This window comes from Epinephelus lanceolatus, chromosome 8 (genome assembly GCF_041903045.1).
Source record: "Epinephelus lanceolatus isolate andai-2023 chromosome 8, ASM4190304v1, whole genome shotgun sequence".
Classification (NCBI taxonomy): domain Eukaryota; kingdom Metazoa; phylum Chordata; class Actinopteri; order Perciformes; family Serranidae; genus Epinephelus; species Epinephelus lanceolatus.
The window spans coordinates 7,947,476-7,968,186 of NC_135741.1; the positions used below are offsets into that span (position 1 = coordinate 7,947,476).

The window sequence follows — 20,711 nt, forward strand, 5'->3', positions numbered from 1 at the left end:
ACTCCCTTTAGAACTGCCTTAATTCTTTGTGAAATAGATTCAACAAGGTGCTGGAAACATTCCTCAGAGATCCATTCATCCATTTTCATCCGCTTAGCCAGAGCCGGGTTGCGGGGGCAGCAGGCCAAGCAAAGCCCCCGAGACGTCCCTCTCAACAGCAACGCTTTCCAGTTCCTCCTGGGGGACCCCAAGGCATTCCCAGGCCAGATGAGATATGTAATCCCTCCAGCGTGCTCTGGATATGCCCAGGGCCTCGTACCTGTGAGACGTGCCCAGAACACCTCCAGCGGGAGGCACCCAGGAGGCATCCTGATCAGATGCCCAAACCACCTCAACTGACCCCTTTCAACACAAAGGAGCAGCAGCTCTACTCCGAGCTCCCTCCGGATGTCTGAGCTCCTTACCCTATCTCTAAGGCTGAGCCCAGACACCCCAAGGAGGAAACTCATTTCGGCAGCTTGTATCCATGATTTCAGAGATTTTGGTCCATATTGACATGATAGCATCACACAGTTGCTGCAGATTTGTCTGCTGCACATCCATGATGAGAATCTCCCGTTCCACCACATCCCAAAGGTGCTCCATTGGACTGAGATCTGGTGACGGTGGAGGCCATTGGAGTACAGTGAACTCATTGTCATGTTCAAGAAACCAGTTTGAGATGATGTGAGCTTTGTGACATGGTGCGTTATCCTGCTGGAAGTAGCCATCAGAAGATGGGTACACTGTGGTCATAAAGGGATGGACATGGTCAGCAACAATACTCAGGTAGGCTGTGGTGTTTAAACCATGCTCAGTTGATACTAAGGGGCCCAAAGTGTGCCAAGGAAATTCCTTACACCGTTACACCACATCCACCAGCCTGAACCGTTGATACAAGGCAGGATAGATCCATGCTTTCATGTTGTTTACACCAAATTCTGACCCTACCATCTGAATGTGGCAGCAGAAATCCAGACTCATCAGACCAGGCAACGTTTTTCCAATCTTCTATTGTCCAGTTTTGGTGAGCCTGTGTGAATTGTAGCCTCAGTTTCCTGTTGTTAGCTGACGGGAGTGGCACCTGGTGTGGTCTTCTGCTGCTGTAGCCCATCTGCTTCAAGGTTGGATGTGTTGTTGGTTCAGAGATGGTCTTCTGCAGACCTTGGTTGGAACCAGTGGTTATTTGCGTCACTTTCTATGCCTTTCTATCATCTTGAACCAGTCTGGTCATTCTCCTCTGACCTCTGGCATCAACAAGGCATTTTGGCTCACTGGATATTTTCTCTTTTTGGGACTCTCTTCTGTAAACCCTAGAGATGGTTGTGCGTGGAAATCCCAGTAGATCAGCAGTTTCTGAAATACTCAGACCAGCCCGTCTGGCACCAACAACCATGGCACGTTCAAAGTCACTTCAGTCACCTTTCTTCCCCATTCTGATGCTCAGTTTGAACATCAGCAGGTCGTCTTGACCATGTCTACATGCCTAAACGCATTGATTTCCTGCCACATGATTGGCTGATTAGCTATTTGCGTTAGCGAGCAGTTGAACAGGTGTATCTAATAAAGTGGTTGATGAGTGTATATGTCAAACAAATTGTATTGGAATAATTTAACATTGAAGAAAATATGTCTTTTTACTTCCTCTTGAAATGTTAAAATGTTTGGGTGATTCATCTTGAACCTGTGTATAGGTATATATGTAGGTCGACTAGCTAACTCCTCCTATCGTGTATAACTTCACTATTTGCTTGTAGGTCATAGCCATGTATGGTCTTAATTACCAGGGCAACATCATCGAAAGGGGGTGGTGTCTGTTTCAGTTGGCAGAAGCTTTGTTTATATCTCCAAAAGTGCTTGGCTGTGCTCTAATTTATTTATCTCTCCCCCGTCCTCCACCTCCTGATCTAAGAATGCAGGTGAGGGAGTTGTGGGTGGAGGCTGGCCCCATTTGGGACTACCTCATCCCCGGCATGGGAGATGGTGGTTTCTATGGAAAAGCTCAGGGAAGTGGATGTGTGATGTTCTTCTAGACAGGTGGGGAAGTTAATTAACAAGATGTACATTTGCCAAACTAAACCATTAACACCCTTGAAGTGTTTTCACTTGTAAAACCAAAAACATACAGTTTGAAATAAGCAGCAGCCGCTGAGGCTGAAAAATGAAGTCATCGCACAAGTGCCAAAAACTGCAGTTTCACCTAATGGCCACTTGGGGCTGGCTCCAAAAGCGAGTCAACTTCTGCCAAACAGCAGAAGTAAACACTGATTTAAAAAAAAAGTATTTTATCCAATTCATGACAACTGTAAATAGTCTGTAATTTAGATTCTCCCCTCGCTCCTTGACAGCTCCACCTTACTTTCCAAATATGTTCACTTCTTGCTCCAAAAATCCAAGATGGTGGTAGCTAAAATGCCAAACTCGTGGCCTCACAAACCAATGGGTGACGCAACAGTTACTACATCCATTATTTCTATACAGTCAGTGGTTTGAGAACACTTCTGATATAGCATATCAACTCTGTGACTTGTTCAAATTTTCTAGTGTCACACCTCCTTTGCCTTATTCTGATGAGCCAAACCATGATGCAAACTTATTGCTGCCCCCTGGGGTTGGAGGGCAAAAAACACACACTGATAGTTTATGCTTGGTGAGAACTGTAGTTGCAGAGGCCCAGCAGAACTGTAGTTGCAGGGGCCCAACAGCCTCATGGGGCAACAGTGAGCTTTTTCCAAAACAAACTTTGACACTACAGATTTCCCGATCGATTTTATAGATTGGTATCAGGGCCATCAAGCCATTATTTAACTGATCGGGTAGCTATATTGAATCTGATACTGTTTTACCTTAGCTGTCACACAGATGTGTTTACTAGAGATTATTCGTGCACAGCAATGCAACAAGTGCAGCCATCCTGAACTCTTTATCTCTTCTCCAATCTGCACTTCGCCAGCTGCAAATCACCGCACGCCATAAATGACATCAAAACGCAATATGAGACTGTTTATTTATGTTGTTTACTGAAGTTATGAGCACTTGTTTCAGCCCCCTGTGAGAGCCTCTTGCTTTCAACTGTCATCTCTGGTGCATGGTGTTTCACCGCGGGCAGAGAGGAGACAGAGAGCTGTCTGTCAAACTCACCTCCCCACTGCAAGTGCAACAAAAGCCCCACAAGCAAAAAGCCAATGAGTAATTTATTATTGTGATCTGTGCAACAGACAACAACAAAGAAAACTCGAGTCCAGTTCATTCAGGTAACAAAGGCTGCACCTAAGCAACAAACACTGGAGAATACTCTTTGAAAAGGACAGAGAAATTCAGACAGACAGCAACGAGGCCAATTTATTCTGTAAAAAATGAAATAACAACACATTAAGGACCAGCTTAGATGCTGGGAATGTGGTTTAATGCATTAAAGAGCTATTCAGTTGTCATCCATGTACATTGGATTGATTTTAATAACATAAAAGTATTTGAAGTGTGCCCTGTGCAGCTGTAGGCCTGTTGTCTAAGAAAATATAAGTACTGTATCGGAACGTGGTATTGGCAGATATTTGGAAGGGGCTCGGGGGCAAAAACCTTGATTGGGACGTCCCTGTTTGACACATGACACAGAGGTGAGATTTGTGTTTAATCAGAAGTGTCCTCAAACAGTATTGTATGACAAGAGAAAAGACTAAATGAGGAAGACTAACTGGTTGGTTTGGCAAATGCATGTCCGGTAAACTTCCACACTTCCAGTAAAGACCAGCGCACCCCGCATACCTGAGCTTTCCTATGGGACCATAATCTGCAGCCCAGTGTCTCACTACAGCTCCACATCGCTCCATATTCATACCCACAACCACTTTTGTATGCCAGCCACATTTTCTCTTTCCATATGTCACATTAAAGAAGCTAAGGATGCTTTAGCTTTTGTTTCTTTGTGACTTCAATTGGAAAAATGGAGAAATATTTCCAATTAAAGTCACAATGAACAATTAGAAACTGCTGAAAAGAGCTCCATTTGGTTTTACTATTCAGCACATCAGTTTCAGGGGGTGCCTTCCCATCCACAGCTCTACCTGTCTACCGCATCACTGGCTTTGGTTCGGTGTCTTCTCTTATTTATATTTGGAAATGGCTGCACACAAAGCACAGCAAACAGCTTAAAGAAGAAGCCAGGGCCACAATGCAGAATAAAACCTGACATCCTGGCAGTGAGACGAAGCACCAACAAGCACATCATAGGTGAGAAACATCCCCCCAGGTGGTGACTTCTCCATTTTCCCTCCTAAAGCCTCTATGTCTGTCAGGTGGCGAGTAAATCCTCCTTAATGTTCGGGCCTTAAGAAGTCTGTCGTGTCAGAGAATTGAAGGATTTAGAGCAACAGAGGACCCTAACTTCTTCATGTTTGAGCACATTGTATTGTGACACGGTGGCATAATACTCTGTAGATTGTATCTTTAGAAGCCAGATAGTCACAGAGTACCTGCACGCAAATACCATGGTCTGAGTTTTAAAATAGACCTTTTTTTTTTTTTTTTGATATACCTAAGCTAAGACGTTGCAGAAAGAGAAAGAGCAGAAAGTAACACCCAAGAGTAAATTGAAACTTAATGAGATTGCTAATCTTTCTCATCAACTCATTGTGCCAGCACACAATATGTTTGTCTCTGTTTTAGACAAAGAGAAATTACTGCCACAGTCAACGGATTACAGTGCCATCATTCTTACCCACTGTTGCTCTTCATTCTCAAACAGTCAGCAGACAAGAGATTAGGACTGAAGCACTGATGCAGAAAGGAACAGAGGCTTGAGAAAATCACATAAAAAAAAAAAAAAACAGCCAAGGAGCTGGGAGTTATTCTTGTCTGACTGCAATATCTTCACACCCTGCAGTCCTCAGTGCCAATAAACAACAATCCTCTATAAGAGTGTTAACGATTAGTCTGACTAATGATTAACCTGAGATGTCCAGATACTGGCACTGCACACACCTTAAACATTTGGCTGTATGTGGAAGGGTTAAGGGTTCAGTGTGTAGGATTTAGGGAGATGTATTGGCAGAAACAAAATATAATATGTTGTTTTAAGTGTATGATCACCTGAAAAAAATTGTACTGTTTTTGTTACCTTAGAATGAGACGTTTATTAGGGTTAGACAGGAGTAAAAATTCTCTAAGGGTTTGATATTAAGCCAAACTCTGGATCGGACAGATAGAGTAAATCTTACCGAATGTCCCACTTGATTCAGCAGCCACTCCTGAGTGGAACATGACGACACCGTGTGTTGACAGAAAACTAGTGTCTATCACGTAGCATTGCTTAACATTGGCGTTCTCTGTCCTTACTGAATCCATTAAATACGTACCTCTGTTACGTCATGTAAACAAACCACGTAAATATCAGATGTACTCGAGATCAGACCGCAGACGTAACTACCCTGCCATTGACGAGATATTCGGTCAATCTGTGTTTTCACTGTTATAATTAGGGATGGGCATCAATTTTCGATTATCGATGATTGATTGTTAAGGCTTTTGATCGATCACAAATAATTTTGATCGATAGTCGCAGTGTTTCCCCTACAATGCCTGGCATAGGTCCGGCGAGCCACTGTGCCAATGAGATCCCCCACCCGGCGAGTCGCCGTACCAACGAGACCCTTCCGCCCGGCGAGCACGGCGGCTCAACAGGCCTACGAGACCCCCGCCGGACCTATGCCAGGCAAAAAATCAGAAACAGACGGAGGCTCTCATCGCTCTCCAAAGCCTCGGCGGCTTCCCTTGAGGCCTCTGAAAACACTACGCCATTGAAAGACGGAGGTTTTGCTGAAAACTGAAACCTGTAACTCTGGCTGGCAACGGTTATAAACACCCACGGGTGAACTGCGCATGCGCGCCATTCTTCCTCTTTGGTCTGGGGGGTTGAAGCTCAAAACTGGAGCAGCTGCGCTCTCTTGCGGCGACAGTCTGCACTGCACTCTTTTGCTTTCTCTTTTTTTAAATACTCGCTTATCAATTAATCGATAATTGATCGTTAATTTTTTTGATGATCGAATAATGAATTTTGATCGTTTGCCCATCCCTAGTTATAATATAGGGGGTGTTTATGGTTGTTTATGGAAATGTAGCAGCTTGTAAACTGCACAAAAATGCCGCACGAAGAAGCAAATAGGTTTGGTGGGACGAAACGGGATCTTCATGACAGGGTCTTGAAAGATCGGTGAATATGATCAAAAATGCTGCCGTTGGCTGGCAACTTACAAATAATACTCTGGCGGGGAAAGTGTTAAAGATAGGTAATTAACCAGCTTGCTATCTTACCACATTTGTAAAGTTACTTTTTAAAATCGAAAACATGTTTTATATTGTGATTTTTACCGGTAATTACACAAAATATAGCCCACTGGAAGTAGCCTAGCTTTATTAACAATGGCCATTTAGCTTTCTAGAAACTTTAAGCTCTGGGTTGATCTCAGGCCCAGATAGGAAGTCACCAGTCACCTCCTGGGCACTGCCAGGGTGCCATTGAACAAGGCACCGAACCCCCCAACCGCTTGGGGCACCTGACCAAGGCAGCCCCCTCACTCTGACATCTCTCCACTTTGTGCATGTATAGGTCCTGTTTGTGCATGTGTGTGTATTTCGGACCTGTGTGTTAATAACAACGGAGTGAAAAAATTGAATTTTCCCTCAGGGGGATTAATAAAGTATATAAAATTAAAAAAATAATAATTAAATTAAATGATAGTTTTCTAGAGAGACTCTGCCATGTCTCCTCTTGTCACCCCAAAAAACACATGAACTTTCTAGTAAACAAACACAGTATACACAGCTCTCCCACCTCCCTAGACATTTGATCTCCTTCATGTTGCAGTCACCGGCCTGGGCTCAGCAGTAAATTGTGCACAATGTGTCAGACACTAGCGGCTCCATTAGTCTGTTTATAGACATAAAGACATATTATTTTAATCACATTGTCATATTGCTTACTGCTAATGCAACGTGAGCTGAATTTAACACCCTGACGCCATTGGCAGAGGTTACGGATATAGGCTAGTTTTTCCATTCGCCAGAAGGTGGAATAATGACAAATGCTGTCTCAGCTGGTTTGAATAAAATTAAAACAGTTTAATCTCCCACAGCGGACCAGACCAGATAAACTGGAAATCAACTCAACTCTACTGCTTATATCTACATAGGGAGCGGCCCTCTTCCTTGGAAATTAGCATGTTGTACCGCCATGTTTCTACAGTAGAATAAACAAACCAAACATTGGCTCTTGATAGGGACATTTGTGTTTTCGCATCGGCTATCATAGTGAGCAACCCTTTTGATATGAGAGTGTTGGGAAAAGTGCAGATGAAGAGGGAGAGGAGGAAAGGTAAGCTCTGTGTATCATAGGAAGTGCTCTGCCAGTCTGGGCCTAAATAGCAGCCTAACTAAAGGCTGGTTCAAGGCAAGCCTTAGCCACCCCTAACTATAAGCTTTATCAAAGAGAAGTCCTAAAGTTTCAGTGTGTGGCATTTAGACATATATTGGCAGCAATGGAATATAATTGGTATATTTTCTTTAGGGTATAATCACCTGAAAATAAGAATTATTGTGTTTTCGTTACCTTAGAAGGAGCTGTTTATATCTAAAAAGGGAGCGGGTTGTTATTTATGGCGATCGCCATGTGTGACCGCCATGTTTCTTCAGTAGCCCAGAATGGACAAATCAATAACTGGCTCCAGATAGGGCTATTCGCGTTTTTGAGTTTTAGCATTTTCACATCAGCCACTGTAGATAGAACCCTGAGAAACACTGATTTTTTAACATGTAACTACTTTATTCAGTGTTATTACCAGTTTAAATCACCTGGTCCATTTGTTTTGGAGAGGAAGAGACCTCTGCAGATAATTTGGCTCCTGGTAACAACCTCCTGAACTTCTGGATCTTAAGTTATCAGAGAAAAAGATGTGAGCACACATTAGCAGGTGCCAAACAGCATTGGAGAAACACTGATTTGTAACGTGAAACTGCTTTGTTCAGTGTTTTTACCGGTTTAAATCACTGGGTCAATTTGTTTCGGAAAGGAAGAGACACCCCCAGTGAACGGTGAAGGAATTCTAACCAGGAGAAGTTTCAGCTGGTTTCAATCTTAAGTCCTCAGCGCTAGATGCCATTAAATCCCCCTGAATCTTCCACACTGTTCCTTTAAAAAAGTTCTAAAATAATATGTATTTAAAAAGTAACTTTGTCTGTTTTCTTTATTTTGTTTTATGTGTATTCATTTAAGAGTGCTTGTCTTTGAAGAGAGTCTAGAAGTTTGCCAAATGAAGTTAAATTCATGAATTTTTCCAAAGCTCTCCGCGGCGAAAACCCCAAAGTGGGTTTTTATTGGGTTTCTGATAAAGATAAAAACTTTGTCTGTTTTACACCACCTACAGAAAAATGGGACTTGATTTGATTAAGATCCATCTTTTCTTCTCTGTCAAATGAAGAGAGGTGTCTTAAAGTGCCTCTCATGCCTTTCTGTTTTCAAGACTCTTAACCATCCAGCAAATAGAATAGAAACTACTTCACCCACCACTTCAAACATAAAACTCAAACTGGAGGGAGAAAAGCTTTCATGTATTAATGTCAGTTTGTCCCCAGATGTTCTTTTCATTTATGTCTAAAGCCATGATGTATCTGAACATTAGCATTCACATTACGGAATAAATTTGCATGTTCGTGTTTTCCTCGTGTGCCGTGGCGGCTGCGGTTTTACCCATTTTTTCAGCTTGTAGGAAAGGAACAGACTTTAAAACAACTCAACATCTGATTCAACCTTTGATTTGACACCATAGGTGATCGAGTAAACTCACAGGTTGCAGGTCGTTCATGCTGATCGGAAGCTCTCTCAGAGTCAGCAGCAGGTCGAGCTGTGTGCTCAGGCATGGGATGTTGCACATCTGTAGCAGGGAGGAGATGTGAGTGTTATAAGCTGTGTGTATACAGAGGAGAGCGCAATTATCACATCATCACACAACCTATTTCCATGTGATTATTCAGAATTATCTAAAAAGCAGTGCAGTGGGAGATGCTGCAGGGAGATAAAGTCTTTGGATGGCTGCAGCTTATTCTCACACACTCAACTTCTTTGGCGAGATTACCTCAGGCTAAAGTAGAGTGCTGCAGGCCTGTCGACAGGCTGATTTAACAGAGAAACTGAAGGCTTGACACCTTGAAACGATTGGCTGAGCTGCCTAGTCGACCTTTGAGTCGGTGCTAACCTCTAATAAATCATTCCACATTGTCAGACCGTCTCGCTCATGCTCAGGTACCGTCTCCTAAAAGCCAAAGGGCACCTGGTCTGACGGATGGTTAGGGAGAGATATTAGGATTAGTGTTAGGAATCAAGACCATGTAATCATTTAGCTATTTCTGAAAAAAAAAGAAGAAATAACCGAGAATGTCATCCTCCACATTCTCCAGCACAGTGCTCCTTGTCTTGTCACATTTTCTGACACATTTTAAATTTCTAATACAAGGTTAACAGATCACACTGATTCCATGCCAAGGTAACAATTTACAATTTAATTCCTCCTGGGGGAAAAAAATGTGTTCACACATTAATCACTCAGTTTAAAGTAGTCACACTCTCGGGTGTTTTGCTGACTTTAACTCAGATCCATAATCAGAAGCTCTCATGTTCATTAAATCGGAGATATAAAAGAGGAATACTCTTTTGCTTTGGCACAGCACACGATTGAAGTTCCCAGAGAAAGCATGACAGGCATGATTTAAGATCATACAAAGACCTCATATACAGTGTTGTGCAACACTCTTGGAAAAGGGTAGCCTGCAGAAGCCTTATTAGGATTTGATTCATCTTAGGGAAAAGGTCAGTGCTTCCACACTAATATGCTTTTAGTTTTCTTTAATGGTAGAACGTTTGTTCTCAGATGCCACTCTCGTGTCCTCCACAGTCATCCTGAGAGGAAAGTGACTATTCAGAACTGTTAGACAGATAATCAGGGCATTTTCAGCCATCTAAAGGAAACAAGTCTGAACGAGTCTGCAGCCGTGCTTTCAGCTCTGTCAGGCAGTAGACATGGGCACAGTGTTTTGAGCTAAACGCTAATGGCAGCACGCTAACTTTCAGCCCTTTCGACGGCTCTTTAAAAGTTCTTAGTCTGTGTTAAAATGTCTTAATAATCTTTATTTTTCCAATGTTGCATTTTAAAATCACAAGATAATTGGCAACATTTGTGTTTTTTTAAATTATTGATTGAATGCTCATCGCATTAAGGTCAGGCACATCAGGATAGCGGAAACAAAAAAACGCTCAAATTTTGTGTAAAGCCAGGATGCTCAGAGGATCAACTGTCTGTTAGCTAGCTATCACTCAGTACAGTTAAAGTAAAGGTAAAGGTAAAGTTCCACTGATTGTCACACACCTGAATGTGTGAAATTTGTTCTCCGCATTTGACCCATCCCCTGAGGGAGCGGTTAGCAGCAGCGGTGCCGCGCTCAAGAATCATGTGGTGATCTAACCCCCCAGTTCCAACCCCTGATGCTGAGTGCCAAGCAGGGAGGCAATGGGTCCCATTTTTATAGTCTTTGGTATGACCCAGCCAGGGATCGAACCCACGACCTCCCAGTCTCAGGGCGGACACTCTACCACAAGGCCACTGAGCTGGTTAAGTCCGACCGAGCTACAGTCATAGCTTGACTAGGCATGGGAGGGGAATCGATTTATTGGCCAAAGTATGTCCGACTCCACTACAATAGGTGGCCATATGCCTCCTTTTCAGCTTATTAGTATTGGACCATTTTCCGGTTGACCTATTACATCATAGAACTTTGTCTTGTATGCCTCCAGGGTGAACGAGGAATCCGAAAACAGAGAAAATTATTGCTAAATTGACATCAAGGGAGTCCAACAGCAAAACATTATCAAAACATCATTTACAAACCCTCACAAAAGTTGTGCAGTATAATACAGGTCTTATTTATCCAGTCTTATGCTCAGTACTTACCAAACATGAATTTTCACTAAAACCTATTTAAAACTCTTTTGCAAACCAGTAACCCAAGCAAGCTCATGCATTTGAATTCTGCTTGTGCATACCATTTTGGAGAGTTCAAAGCAGTGTACACCTAGGCCCACTGCTTGCCTGTGCATGTGACTGATGGTGCGTTCCATTTGCAGTTGGAAATCTCAACTGGAACGCCTCCTGAGGTCTAATTTCTGATTTCTGACTTAAAAATCCAATACAGCTGCTCTGCACATCAACAGCAGTGAAAGCTGCAGTAATATACTGTTTATTAGCACCTCTGTCTTATCATGTCTCATTAAAACAGTCGTACAGACACAACTGTTCAACCACTGTCTGTTTAGATGTTACTACAGTGTTTTTGTAAGCAAAATATGGCATAATGTGTTCTCATCAACTGGTATTGCTAACAAGGGCTAACCTGGCTAGAACTGGTGTTGCTAATAACATCTTAGTTTTCCAACCTCTTGCCCTGGAATGCGACCAAAATGGGAGTGAAGTCACTCTTGGCTCCAACCTCCGACTTCTGAGGTAAATTGAACGCAACATGTTTATGCAGATGTGTTTTTAAATATTAAGCATATAACCATAGACAAAGGCACATAAGCAAAAACAAGACATAAGCACTATTAATAAAACATAAGAACATACTACATGAGAGAACAACATAAAACCCAACATAGACCTAAGCACCTAGCCACAAACACACAAAAGCACAAAGCAAAGCACAAAGCAAGGACAACTGCACACAATACTATACTATATTATAAGTTGTGTGAGAGTTTGTAAACAGATTTTTGATATAATTTTGCTGCTGTGAAACTCAGACCTCTACGACTTCAATTCATCAAGAATTTTCTCTGTTTTTGGATTCTTCGTTCGCTGTGGAAGCATGAAAGAAAAGAGGGTTTTCCTCATGAATTTAACACAACACAGGGTGAGTGAATATATATGCAAATCATTATTTTGGGAGGTAATCCTTTAAGACATTTCACAACAAACTAAAAATGTCAACCACAGGGTGGCTCTGCAGAAGAAGCCACAGGGGTCACTTAAGTCAGCATGATTCATCCTCTGGGCACCATGATTGTGAGTCGAAAATTTCATGGTGAGCTGGACCATTAGCATGGCTGAACAAGCTAAATCAAAGCACTAGCAGACACATGTTGGTGATATGAGAGTATACAGAAAAGTACAAAGAGCATCCGAGGTTGACTGTGTGTCACGTGGAGAACACATTTGACTCCAAGTAATGGTGATGCTAAAAATCGTGAAACTGTGATGATTCATAAGAAATGTGTCAGCCCTTTCATTTTCTTTAATAATTTAATGGATGTTAGGGGGAGAACGTGTGGAATGACTGGAAAATGCAGAACATTAGATTTTGAAAAAAAAAAAAAAGTCTCAAAGGGGTGAGCAATCATCTCTAATCTTTCAGGTTTCAAATGATTGCCATTTCAGATGCTATTAAACACAATATTTGAATACCTGCTTTCGTTGGCAGCAGTAAAGAAGACTGATTATGTTGTTGATTTAGTGGCATTCAGGCTGACTGCAGTCTCGCACAGAAGGCTTGTGCCTCCTGAACTACATGATGTTTCCATAGGCGATGCCACCCTATCTCTTACATATGAAATCCCTCATGACTGGTGTCAAATATTCCTGAAAGGCACTGTGGGCTGATCCCACTGTTCATCTGTTACCCTCCTGCAGCCTTTAGCCAACCACACATGGGTCAGATGACTGCCAGGCATGCTGGAAGGTGATAACCAGATGAATGTTAAGCGCTTGTCATGACACCCACAGTGTGTAAATGAGGAGGCAGGTAACAAGCCCTCCTAAAGAAAGTGCTGCATGAGCAGGAGGTGAATTTGTTTCATGGTGTCACAAGTCAAATCCAAAGCAAACTACATACTTAATTCTAGTTAATATGGAGAGCTATGAGCCATACCTCCATCATGTACTGGTCCACAATATGCAGCTCTGTCACAGGCCCCTTGTGCGATTTGTACTTTTCCACATCCTCCAACGTGGGGACGTACCTTGAACAGAAAAACAAAGATGCCATATGAGTATTTAAAATGTTTTAAAGGGCGAGAAAAAGATTTTGTCATTCAGCTTTTAACTGTGAGCGATGGAAACCTACAGGGAAACATTATTTTGAAATATCTATCTGTTTGGCGGCTAAATGCTCCACTGTGTTCACCGGCTAGTCGCTTTTTTTTGCCAGAAACAATGATGAGAGCAGTAAGTGAACCAAAACAGTACAGCTGCATGCCATAAAACTAAAATATTTAGAATTAAAGTAGTGAGTTGTAGTCCTTTTCCCATTACACAGTCATTTGATGCATTGCCATTATAAAAATACAAATTACAGCTGCGTTAAGTAGGGTTGGGTGATAGTGAAATTCCCCAACTGACAATATTGCTTAAGGTCCTGTTAAATTCACCTAAAACACCTATTCAAAGCAAACCCAAAGTCAATTAAAAACTAGCCTTGTTCCATTTTAGTACATACACATGCATGGTCTAATTTGAAAGGTAACACTCAGCAGTCAGAATCACTGTAAGTGCTTCTGTCATTGAGTTATATAAATTTTAATACACTGGGGAAAAAAAAGACTTTTTTGTGTTACACCTGAATATTTTCCTGGAAAAAGGAGCTACAGGTGACTGCAGGTATTAGCTGGAAAACATAATGGGGCCATGTCATGAAGCTTCACACAGTCCAATTTCAAAGTAGGTAACAAAATCACAGAAAATAAACATTTTACATGTTTTTCTAGGGTTTTGTCCAGGAGCTTTTCAAAAAAGGGGGTAAAACAGTGTACTGATACTAGTGAAAAACAAATCAAAATAGACGGAGATGTCTATTTAGGAGCTTACTGTATACAAACACCTCTAGAAAACCTACAGTGATAAGAAAGACTGTTTATTCCCTTAAGACAACAAAGGAGCCATTTGTTTTCTGTATATTTATAACAGGCTATATTGACAATATTGCGTTAAAAACTCAGGAGTGTCATTGACTACAAGACCCCTAAACCTCAGGTGAGGTGGGCCAATCGCAGGCTCTTAAGATACCTCTAAACTACAGGAAATGTTAGTGACGTACGTTTCTCCAGCTCAGGCCCTGGTAGGTTATTAAGGCCATAGCAACAGCAATAGAACCTCCCGTTGGCTCAAGTGAGGTGTCAATGAGGCCAGGAGCTTGCCTCCATTTTGAGATTCAGTTGTCGGTTTGTTTATATGCAGAGCGGGAGACATTATGGATTATATGTGGAGAAATATTAACGTTTGAAAGGATGTAACAGGGATGTAATAATGTGTTTGGACCAAACATTTTGCTGGATTTAGATCGTCTGGACTACTGTTAGTGTGTGAGAAATGAAATGGGAGCTGTGTAAACTGTGATTTGGTCTGGATAATATGAATCTGTGGATTATGATGACGCTTCATAGGTGAGTTATAACTGTTTTTTGTCTGACAGAAGCGTTTATTAAGCCTGCTGTGGTGGTTTCATCTTGAAATGGTCAGCATTAATGGCACTGCAAAGAGCACAGCTTACAAATGATATGTCATATGAGTAAATGACTTAAACGCCTACAAATACAGCAGTTGTTTTACATATGATCATCATAAATCACCTTAGGAAGGCCATCAGATTTCTAACAGTTTGAAAAAAAAAAACAATATACAAGACCCACATAAATATCTATGGACTGGAGCCACATATGTTGAAGTACTCATCAGTGGCCATGATGTGCAGGCAGTAAGCGCTTTTTCACACAAGGTCATGCTGAGATTAATAAATCAAATCAGTCAACTGGTGAGGTTTCTTTTATTCAGTTGCAAGTTTGACTGCCCTCATTCGGTCTCGCCACTGTTAACTGTCACGTTTATATTTTCGTCTTTGTGAAAGCTCCAGTGATTGGTTGATTGCTCACTTTGGTAGAGGTTTGTGACTGGAGTAGGTGGCAGACTTGCATATTCTGTTGAATTGTGCGTCTTGCGATGGGAGCAGAAATTTGTGGTGTTTCCATCTTTAGTCCCGACTTGTAAATCTCACAGCTTACAACATGCTCTCTGGCTCTCCTTTTTCATTTGGTTCGAAAGTTTCAGCTACATGCATAATTACGGACAGCATCAGAAATATGCTAACATGTGTGGTTACTTTTTTTGTAATAGGCGAAGTTACAACAATGTGGTGAAACATGGAGAAGACAAAGTGACAGTCTGTTATCATGGACATGTGAGGATCATTATGGTGTTGAACAATAACCATGTTGTATCACCCAAGCCTTTTACACACAGTATTTTGATCCATTGCCATTATAAAAATACTGATTATAGCCGCTTTAAGGGTCCACATCAAACAGGCAAGAGAGATGATGTAGTCACATGGCTTAGCATACAAAACAATCACATGCAAAAACAAAAAACACCCTCACCTGACAAAACGGAGGAAAGCCTGACAACAATCACAAAAGTAAAAACCTTCCTTCTACAGCTGATATCTGTAGGTGCTATAATGAATATTTTATTGCTGAGAGGAAGGAGTGCATGTTGAAGATGTATACCGGTCAGCTGCATATGGAATTATAGATTTGATTTCTTGTGATAGTACAACCAGTGTGTGAAATACTGGATCTCTACCTAAATAACATCTCAAATTTTGAGTGCGTTCATCGGAGAGTTTGTGCTTTATTTGCATGTTATGTCACGTTATGTTGAAAATTGAGGAGCAGAACAGAAAAAGCCGCTGACAGTGAACAGCTGCAGCAGCTGGCACGTTTAATGGCATCACTGGTTACAGCTGATGAGACTACAGATACAGGGTAATTAATATATTTGAACTGTGCAGTTCTGTTCCTTGTCTGTATCTTTAAAAAGCCCCATTTGTGTCTTTAAAGCACAATAAGCATAAATGAGCCCATGAGCAAAATATCAGTCCTTATTTATTCAACAGGCAAAAAAGAAACCACAACAACAAACCCCCAACATAGACTCATTTTAAAAATGTATGTCACAGCTTTCTTTTTGCTTTCCCATTTTAACCTTTGCTTCTTCATGACATCACATGTTCTTTAGCTCCCTGCCTTGGACCGATGCCATTACATTGATTTCTAGTGGCCTGGAGAAAGGCAAGTGATTAAAAGCCAAGTAGCGCTGATGGCCCTCGTCAGCTTCTATAAAACAGCACGACGCTGATGTGAACAGCCATTTACTCGCTTGCACTGAATTTGAACCCCGCACATCTTAAATTGGACTTCCTCCTCCTGTCATTTCCGTGCGTTCTGACCTCAAACCAAAGGCATTCACTTTTTCATGAGCCAGGCTATGTGCCACTGGAGTAGCTCCGGCCATTAATATTGCAGCACCTGTTGGGAGTGGTTCTTTCAAAATTGTATTCCTCAGGCCTACGCCACAGCGCATTAAAATATATATTATGTTTTCATAGAATAAATAAAATCCTCCACACAGTACATTAGATCACTCGCCCTCCAGGAGGTCAGCAACCAAAGCCACTGAGTAAACTGCAGGTACGAGTCGGGAAGCATTTTACCCACCTCCACTGTTTTATTCCCAGAGGCATGTCAATAGTTTCCATTTCCGCAAATAACCCAAGATAAAATTTTTATCAGTAAGCTGCTCTGGTAAAAGGTTCTGGCATCTGCTTTTTAGTATTAGAACACTGTGAAGACTGCTGTGCAAACCATGTGTCTTCCTCACATGAGCTGGCAGCGGTTTCCCCTGTTCCACATGCTCCTGACTGCAACATGCACTCACATCCCTCGCTGATGATTTGCTAGGCTGCTAGTTTTGTCTCTGCCAACGGAAACACACATCAACCTCCCATGAACTCAGGCGCAAAAAGTCATTCACCTCTCGGCTTCGGTTGTGACGCTATCAGGAATGAATACAAATCAGAGTTTTTTGGCACAAAGTCATACCTCCTCAGAGAGGTGATGTGCTCATCAGACAGGCCTCCATCTTCCTCATTAATGATGAACAGTTTGTCCTTCAGCTCTCCCGGTTGCACTGGAAAACTTTTGAGGAAAATGTCTAGAAGAACAATAGATTAAAAAAAAGTCAACAACACTCAATGGTACATGAAAGCTTTCCTCTTGACAGATAGTCTTCTCATCGTGCGATGAAATGACTCAAAAAGCATTCTGAAGACAAAGGGTCCTTTGCTTAATTACTTTCCCCAAAATGCCTAAGGGAAATGCACAAATTTGCATTCTATCAAGTCAAAGCTGATGTGAATTTTTTTTTTTTTTTTTTGTTTTACAGAAAATGCCTTTGCATAATTCACAAGCAGTGAGACACATTCATTAGGAGCCAGCTTCAGGAATTTTAGACATGTATGTAAAATACATGGTGAGTTTAACAAAATACAGCCGAGATGCTTGAGCCAGAGTCAGACACTCGGGCATTGATTTGGAAGTGTCACTTCCAATTTTCTTTCATGAAGCTGTGAGGTTGTCAGCTAACTTGTGATGAAAACTTTTCCTGAAGTGGAGCATTGTTGCCCTTAATTTCAAATGCTGAAAATACTCCCGAAGACATGTAAAAAGGAATACTTTGACATTTTGTGAAATGAGTTTTCTTGTTGTTAGATGAGAAGATGGCAGCTCAGTCGCCAGAATAAAATGTTGCCATTGTACATTTCTGCAAACCACGGATATGCTTAAATTGTACATTTCATACAAATGACGTAGGGTAGATTAAATATATATGAGCTGAGTTTCTCATCAGTAGTAGAGGTGGTGAATGGCATGGCATGTAGGACCACTGTTGAAGACCAAGCTGCAACCTCCAGGGCATAATCAAGTGCCAAAAACTGCAGTTCCTCTAATGACCACTTGAGGCTGGCTACAGAAGCGAGTCAATCCCAACAGATCCCCATGTTAAAATGCCCAAATGAACATGTTTACAAAAATGGTTTGGGTCTCTAAAGCTAAATTCCCTGTTCTTGACAACTGCACAGGGGGTGAATTTATATATAACCCGTCTATTTAAATGATATTAAGGCTTAAAGTTATGCATATTTAGGGGGTGTGAGGCAACACTACAGTCTATGACTCATCCACAGTTCCAGTCTCTCACGTCTGGCACCAAAAAAACAAGAAGGCGACGGCCAAAATGCCGAACACAAGGCTTCAAAATGGGAGTCGACAAACCAATTGGTGCTATGTAGCTATGTCTATTATTTTTGTACAGCCTATTTTTAAGACCAAAAAAGCAGGTGTTTTGTAATGACTGTTTGGGACATGTCCAGCTGTGTTTACAGCAACAAAAGCTCATCTTTTAACCCTTAAACCAGAGCACATTGTCTTGATTTCTTTTAAAAACATGGGAAGAAGGCACTGAGTAATGAAAGAAGAAAATGACCCAGAAAAATTAGCGAGTTTAGCAAAAGGAGAAAATTAAAAACAAGAAAATTAGTTTAAAAAGAAAGGAAAAAACCAAAGTTAATTGTGAAAGACGTCTGAAAGCAGTGCAAGAAAAGTGATGTTGCTCCAGGTTTCAAAGTGTTAAGACCAAATATGATGTTGTAGTAACCTTTACCAAGTGGTTCTTGTGCCTAAACCTTACCACAGCATTGTCACAACATAAAATTCACAACAAATACGTAAAGAAACGTAAAGTTTCAACATAACCGCTCCATATGAAAGGTACAAATGTAACGTATCAGAAAGTTTGCAGAAACATACAATGCCAATATTTCTTCTGGCGACTGGGATGAAGATCGATACCACTGTCTGTTTGATATTAAGCTACATATATGATATAAATACGTTTTTATATAAATTTATGTTCTTCTCAACCATAGTCATTTATCAATTTCTTTAAATGTAATTCTCAAATTCATTCATATATTACAAACAGGTTAATCAGCTCCATCGTTCTTTTTACAAAACAAAACTTGGCCAGTCCTCCCTCAGATATCGTAGTGCACAGATTTGGAGCACCAAAGAACATGGTGTCAAGAGCTCTTTATGTTTAGAACATTTTAAAAGGACATTATCATTACATTTAATTCATGATGTCAAACTATTTCTCGATTATTCCCTCTTTTTTTTCTATTTTCTCCACACTGTGTTCTATGTATGTCTTGGTTTTTATTGGACTATTTTTCACTGACTACTGAATGAATGAATGAATGAATATTCACATACAGTGAAAAGTGCTCTTTCTCATAACAGAAAAATTGTTCCATTCAGACAGCACACACTCACATAACTACACATTTGTGTTCAGTGTGCTTCCTGTTGTTATTTATCTTTTGTTGTATTTTTCTGTATAATGTTTGTTTATTTGTCTACCCTCCTCCTTTTTTTTTGTTAACGCCTGTGTTTGTCCTTTAGTTGAGCTGAGATCTGTTTGTGTAAGCCTGTGGCTTTTCGACCTCTCCTGACACATTTCTGATTTTTTTCTTTTTTACTATTTCTATTTTATGCAGTTTTATCTGTGTGCAAATTTAAAAAATAAATACATAAAAATACAACCAGCAGCTAGTTAGCTTAACATAAAGACTGGAAATGGAAAAAGAACCTGGCTCTGTCCAAAGCTCTAAAGCTCACTAATTAAAACATAGTATCTAATTTGTTTAATCTGTTCAACAAAAACAAAATGTTTAATGACAGTTGCTGCCAAGGGAAAAAATGGGCTACTTCTAGTCAGGGTCAGACTAAGAACAAAATTCGGGCCTGGCAGTTTTCCTCTGGATTGGCTCCATTGCTACCAGCTACCCACCAACCGGTTCAAGCATCCATTCACCTGCACCTGAACACAACAGGAACACTCCAAACCAACAGCACAATAACTAGAAAGAAATTCACCTGTATTCACAACACAGGACACACAGCTTATTAACTACGACATATATTCACCTGCATCTAAACAGGATTTACTGCACAGGAACACTCAAGGCCAACAGCACAATAACTATGGGATAATGTAATGAGCCCTGAGAGGGTGATGCGTGGAGAGGTTCTACATCCCTCTGGAGCTCCATGTTGATTTAGAAATAATTGTATAGCTTGTGTAAAGTGTCTGTGCTCAAAACAGCATCCATAGCAATGGTCCTTTATGCATTGCAGCTGTTTGCTATTCAGAAAAAATCAGACAGGATTTACAGCACAGATACACTAAATAAAAGACTGATAAGTTCAAGCCACCTGAATGGTATAGCACCGGCACTGGGAGTACTGCTGCTCTCTGGCTAGCTCCTTTAAGTGTTGTCATGTCGCTTGTCACATAAGTATGGTTTTTATATGTTTTTTATACAGATTTGAAGAAAAAAAAGACAATATAGTTTATTGCATTTAATAGTAGGGGTGTCACAATTTTGATTGTAATCGAAAATCGATCGAAACAAGATTTTAACTTGATCATCAAAATCTAAAGCAGGATCAGTGGTTTTCACAGTGTTTTGTGCTCTCTAACCCTGCTTTCTTGCGTGCATCCAAAGGCAAAAAACAACACTTAAAAGACGACACAGCGTAGCTTAGCGGTAGCCTGCAGCTACACTTTTCCAAGACACCTTGACCATTGTTGTCATCTGAGATGACAGACGAGCAACAGAACTGAAAAATACAAAATACATTTTGCCTTCCCTGTGAGTTATGTAAACCTCAAATGTGTCAATGACAGAAAATATACAGTTTAGTTTATAGTTCAGATTAGTTTAGTTTTTAGTTTAGTTGATGC

The 20,711-nt window shown here is 40.9% G+C and overlaps 1 protein-coding gene across 1 annotated transcript in view; it reads right to left on the reverse strand.

The window, feature by feature from the left end:
* The window catches only part of LOC117258589 (uncharacterized), a 77,894-nt gene that overhangs the window by 25,285 nt on the left and 31,898 nt on the right, over positions 1 to 20,711 (reverse strand). The window contains exons 9-11 of the mRNA XM_033629615.2: positions 16,946 to 17,057; positions 12,943 to 13,033; positions 8,817 to 8,903 (exon numbers count right to left, since the gene is read on the reverse strand). Coding sequence (XP_033485506.1) covers positions 8,817 to 8,903; positions 12,943 to 13,033; positions 16,946 to 17,057 — 290 coding nt within the window. The remainder of the gene's footprint in view (positions 1 to 8,816; positions 8,904 to 12,942; positions 13,034 to 16,945; positions 17,058 to 20,711) is intronic.